The 6,331-nt window shown below is 34.6% G+C and overlaps 1 protein-coding gene across 1 annotated transcript in view; it reads left to right on the forward strand.

Moving 5' to 3' along the window:
- Positions 1-5,222, forward strand: part of LOC121322088 (ELAV-like protein 2) — a 78,953-nt gene extending 73,731 nt beyond the window's left edge. The window contains exons 7-9 of the mRNA XM_041261604.1: positions 146-371; positions 1,263-1,301; positions 3,545-5,222. Of these exons, the coding sequence (XP_041117538.1) occupies positions 146-371; positions 1,263-1,301; positions 3,545-3,875 (596 nt within the window). The 3' untranslated portion in view covers positions 3,876-5,222. The remainder of the gene's footprint in view (positions 1-145; positions 372-1,262; positions 1,302-3,544) is intronic.
- The last annotated feature ends 1,109 nt before the right edge of the window (positions 5,223-6,331 follow it).

Here is a 6,331-nt window from a genome sequence, read left to right on the forward strand (position 1 = left end):
GAAGTCATTATTGGCTGGGAGGGTAAAAAGTGAGTTTGTTACTGGGCAGTAAAGCTCAATTTTAAGGAAAACATGGTTTATGTCTTGTGTAAAGATGTTGCATTTAGAATTTGTTTTGGGAATGTTTTTTCATCATCTTACTTAGGGGTGTCCAGAGGTGTTGGTTTCATCCGATTTGATCGAAGAATTGAAGCAGAAGAAGCCATTAAAGGCCTTAATGGTCAGAAGCCTCCAGGTGCCACAGAACCAATCACTGTGAAGTTTGCAAATAACCCAAGCCAGAAAACCAGCCAGGCACTGCTGTCACAATTGTACCAGTCTCCAAACAGAAGGTACCCAGGACCCCTTGCTCAACAAGCTCAGAGGTTCAGGTGAATATACAGTAGTTAGTCTTACATGCTGTTGTATAATATTCATGTCATCTTTTTTAGAGCAGGTCTACATTGCTGCTGTATCATGTTGGATTGTAGCCAACAGCTGTTTTTATAAGGATTAGTAAACATTCTTTGTCCCAGTAAATGACAGACCTAAGGGGTTTGCTCCACTTCTCTAGTAGGATTGCAGAGGTATTTTATATTCATATTATCACAACTTGTAAGATAGATTTGAAGGATGCCTACACTAGCCAAAGGAACTGCAGATAAACTGGGAATGTTTTTGTAACTTAAACCAGAAAGATTTCTTTCCTATAAATATATATATATATATATATATATATATATATATATATATATATATATATTATAATATATATCTATATATATATATATATATATATATATATTATATATATATATATACTTATGGGACGTGTCCTATAGTTTCAGTTTAAGTGTAAAAAGTAGGATGATGGATCAGTTTTTGTTTTTTTTGTAATTCAAATTCAACAAATTGAGTCTGGTAAAAATATATAGCCAAAAGGAACCTCCAGTGATGTTTGAGGGGTGTTTTCTATTTTTGTCCTTTATGTAAAACCTTAAATCTGGTATACCCATGGACTGATGCAGTTTTTTTCTAAATATTTAAATGCTATAAAGGTCTATCGCCTCCTTTTCACTTCCATAGCATCTGTTTTCTGTAGAACAGTAGTATTCTCTTTCTTTAGCTTGAAAGAATTAAGCCGTAGTACCTGCTGTAAATCTACAGTGAGCAAAATTAATTTTAATATGATCGGTTTTACTGCAGAAGTGACTGTTTTGCTTTTAATAAGTATAGTCTGAGTTTCAAGAACATTTTAACTTTTTTTTTCTTTGCTTTTGTAGGTTGGACAATCTTCTTAATATGGCTTATGGTGTAAAGAGGTAACAGTTCATTAAAATATGCATGTGACACTTGAAACAGTTTAGATGTTAAATTAAACGAGACCCTAACTATGTAGGTTTAAGTCAGTTTGCGTACAGCACTATATTGAAAACTAAACAGTTTTTAAAAGACGCACATATGTGCTCAAGTTTAAGCTTAAGTGCCCACTGACATTTAGATGCACTGATGCTGTTTGAGTTAATTGCTGCTGTTTACATTGAATTTGTCTGATTTTGTTCGGGGGGTGCATGGACTAAAGTCTTGTCTAGCAGTTCAGTATGTTGGTAAAGAGATCTCTTGCAGATTGAAACTTTGACCTCGGGTGTAATAAATATAAACACTTTGGAGCATAATGTTTGTTTAACTTTTAAAACCTTTCTACCCTGCACATTGAAAGACTTTGGATGTGCATGTTTTCTCTTGGTTTAATAGCCCCCCCCCCCATTCCATTTTTCAGTTTCTCAAGGAAGAAATAAACAGTGGTTACCGCTGTTTTGGTGCCAAATCTGCCTTTGTGTTCCTTTTGCCTGCCACCACAATATGTATAAACGTTCGTTTGGGCACAGATGTAATCCTGTAAACTGCTAGAGATTAGATTTATACAGTGTGTGCATATACAGTGGTTGTCCTAAGTTTACAACCCCTAACTTATGGAAGTGTAAGACCCTACAATTAATGTTGAATACATGTTATAGTACATTCTTAAACACCCCTATTTATTCCTAAAATCCCCTTTCTGTTTTCTAATAGAAGGAAAGATGGTGCAAAACAAAACTGTCTGTTCAGCTTGTTAGTTACATACTGCTTTGTTTGTGTTGTGCTCTTGTAGCCCTGAAATTCAAATATTTTCAAAACAAAAAATCACCATTTGTGTGCAACAGAAGCATACATTGGGATACCTTTCACAAACAGGATTTTGTCCGAGTGTAATATGTTGAGATCTTGAGGGTGGAAGACTCGCTCAAATAGATATGAATGCACAATATAATAAACTTCTTCTACTCGGATACAGGGGAATGGGGAAGAGCTGCAAGTCTCGCACTGTCACTGGAGGAATTGGATCAAGCTTGCATCTTTTGAAAGTTAAATATTTAGCGGATGCAAATACCTTTTAAGGGTCTTAATATTCCCTTATATTGGGAATAGTGTGCAGACCCTGATTAGCAGTAGTATTAGAATAATACAACTACATGCCAAGCAAGTACATAAAGGGGAATTATCTGACAACAAAAACGAACTCGCTCCTGCTAGAAAACTGGGTTCAGTGTGGATACGACGGGGCAGAGAAACAAGGAAAACAATATAAAAAAAACAAATCTGTACAAAATAAATTAATAATCCAAACATGTCATGTCCTTATCGGTCCCTAATCCTAGGACTATATAAAGGATTGGAAAATGGTCAAGTGGGCGGAGTTAGTAAACAGGAGCCATTTCTGGAGCCCGTAGAGCACTTTAACAGTGCACTCACAGTGCTTTTAATGTATTTGCGCTTGCCCTGGCAAAATGTTTGACATTTATGCAAATTAATGCTTGTCAGTCACTTCATATTAATATATTGTATTGTTACCAAAAATAACAGTATATTCTGGTGCTGCAACACAGCATCGCCACTATGTATTCAGTACTGAGTGGGCTGCACAAATGACGCCTGTAATTGAGTACTGAACTGCATCATGGGATTGACTGTCCTATCCTTTTATAGTCCTAGCACAATCCTGAATGTCCTGTGGAGGAGTTATTGTAGCTGAATGTGCTGAATATCATTCTGAAACGAGTGAAAAACAAATATATAAAAACACAATATGCAGCACAACTACATAAATGCTCTTGGATACGCTTTTATTGCAGGGTGGTTTTATTTAACGTATTTACCAGTCTAGTTATGATGGAGATCTATGGGAACGGGGGGGGGGGGGGGGGACGACTATAGTCTTCTCCAGTCAAAATCTGTGGTGAACCCCGCTCAGAGTCGTGTCTGAATTCCCGGTAAGGGAAGCTTTTGTGAACTTCGCAATCTTATGGGAATTGTAGTTCGGCGCTGTGGTATCATAGCACTGGGCAGTTGCTGTCATGTCTGTGTGTTTTTGGACTTGCTGTTATGTCATGTAACCACCCATATGTACTCCTGTAAAACCTGGAATTTTCCATCTTCTGGTTAACCTTTGTGTATCTTAAGTGTTTCTTGTATTACGTTTTTCTACTGGAATTTGACATGGGCTTTTTTTTTTTTTAAATTTTAGCAGGTTTTCCCCTATGACCATTGATGGAGTAACAAGTTTGGCCGGAATAAACATACCAGGTCATGCTGGAACTGGTTGGTGCATCTTTGTGTACAACCTGGCCCCCGACGCGGATGAGAGCATCTTATGGCAAATGTTTGGACCATTTGGTGCTGTAACCAATGTCAAAGTCATCCGTGACTTCAACACAAACAAGTGCAAAGGTTTTGGATTCGTCACCATGACAAACTATGATGAGGCAGCGATGGCAATAGCCAGTCTGAATGGATATCGTCTAGGGGACAGAGTATTGCAAGTTTCATTTAAAACCAACAAAACGCACAAAGCCTAATGTCTCCTCGGTTTGTTTATACAAAAATGGCAAGTTTAAGGTAAACTTTATACATAGGTAAAAGTCTTTAAGTCAGTGTTATGAAGGGAAACCAACATGAATATTTAGCGTCCTACAAATCTGATTTTTTTTTTTTTTTTATTGCTAGTCTTTTGACTTGAAAATTCTTAAATCTTTTATGTTTAAATATAGGAAAAAGCAGATTTTTTTTTTTTACCTGTCATGTTGCATTGTTACCTTCTTTGAAGGTGGGCCTTTTTAATGTTTCAGCTAAGGTATACCTTTTTTCTGTTACATAACTGCTTTGAAAAAGTAAGGCTTTGTGTTGTGATTTGTTTTCTCAGTAAGTTGCTTGATTTGTCTTTTGGTAGATCTGCCTTTTAGTGGTTTATTGAAAGATTTGAGTTTGAGCTCATTTTTGTTTGCATTTATTTTTATTTAGTGAAATTGTATTTTGGTTGGGTTATGGGTGTGCTGTTGCTTATTGTAAGATTACTGGAAAACATTTTTCGTAAAGCAGTACCTTGCCAAAGAGCTAAACCTCTTTGATGTGGGTTTAAAAAAAAAAGCATCTATTTTTATATTGAAGAAAAAAATTTGGAGAAACTTTTTACTGGACCTGGAACAAATATTTTGACTTGGATACTTTGAGAAATATCTTCATATGACACCTAGTGAGCTTTTGAACCTTACCAGGAAATTTACAATGACTGGAATTTCTGGAAAGATTTATGATGTAAAAGAAACCTTTAAGATCTTTGTAGAATTAATGGCACTGTTGGTTTCATTTGTATAATCGTCAATGGAATTCTAATTATCCTTGTTATGTGACAAGAAGCTCACGTTTTACTTATGATTTTTGAAAAAGAAAAGAATATATAAATGATACCAAGGTTAATACAGCAAATGAGCATGCAGATTATAATGTGTTTAAAAAAAAAAAAGGTTAAGGGGGGGTGGGGGGAATAAATCAGTTCTTCCTAAAGAATTCCCTTCTGATAGAGCTTGCAGTGTTTAGTGATGTACTTGCTATATTGTAAGTTAACCTGTTTTGTCTTGGTATTAAATACATTTAAGGGTTTATAGCTTCTTTGTGTAAACACTGGCAAAGTAGGAGAAAGGAAATTGGTATGTTGGTAAAATGAAGTGTTGAAGGATTAGACCTGAGCTAAGAGCTGTGTAAATACAAGTTTTTTTTTTTTTTTTTTTCTTTTTAAAGAATTTTCAACAGTTTTGTGTTTTGGATTGACATGCCAAGTGCTAAGATTTTTTATTTTTTTGAATTTTGTAGGTTTCATTAACATTGGTAGTTAGTGTACTTGATTTGTTGTCTTAAGGGCCAGATTAACAGTGCATCACATTTGTTGGTGGTTTGGTCTATAGATAGTCTTGCTTCGTTCATTGCTTCTGTATTATTTAAATATACTATATATATATATATATATATATATATATATATACATATATATATATATATATATATATATATATATATATATATATATATATGTATATATATATATATATATATATTGTGTGTATATGTATAATATATAATACACTATTTTAATATATATAGATAATATATATATATATATTATGTGTGTGTTGTATATATATATATAAAATACAGTTGAACAAATTTACCATACCTAATTTTATCATACTTTGTTTAAACGAATTAAAATAGTATGACATTGAATATACATACGACAAATTTAAACACATTATTACAATTTCACTATGGGGGGGGGGGGGGGGGGGGGGGGGGGGGGGTAAGCAGTTTCTGTGACTAGCTCTTAATCAATATAAAGTATTTTCTGAATAACATCTTGTGATTAATATTCTGATCATAATTAAGGCTAAGGGGGTTGGAAAACCCTCTGCCTGGATGCACTGATAACTGTAGTTACATCTTGCTTTGTATAAACCAATTTAATACTCCTATGCTTCCCCTTAGAACAAGCAGTGTGCTATGCATAAACATACTTGTATAATTATCTTTGCAACTGCTTTTTTAAAAATCCTGTAGAAATGTAATCCATATAGTTGAGAGTACATATACTGTGAAACACGTGCTGCAGAGAAAACATTTTTATGCTACTCCACTCGATGCTGTTTGCAAACATGTTGCTTTGTGTTAGCATAAAGTGTATCTTTTAGAAGTATGCTGGGAGGGGGACTTATATGCTGCAGGGAAGGCAAACGCAGGTAAAATAACAAATGTAAGGATGTCTCCTGCAACATGAAAAAGCGTTGATGGTAAGGCATAAAAATGTCAACCATGTTTGTCAGAACACTTAAATGTAAGGTTGCTATTTATTTGAAGTTGTACAGTATGACTTGGTTCTGTTGGGTATTTAAGAGGATGTACATGTTTTCTTTTGTTTGTATACTTTTGTGTTTTTTCATGTTCAGTACATCAATAAACAAGTTGAAGGGAAATGCAGATATCT

Source organism: Polyodon spathula, chromosome 1 (assembly GCF_017654505.1).
Source record: "Polyodon spathula isolate WHYD16114869_AA chromosome 1, ASM1765450v1, whole genome shotgun sequence".
Taxonomy (NCBI): Eukaryota; Metazoa; Chordata; class Actinopteri; order Acipenseriformes; family Polyodontidae; genus Polyodon; species Polyodon spathula.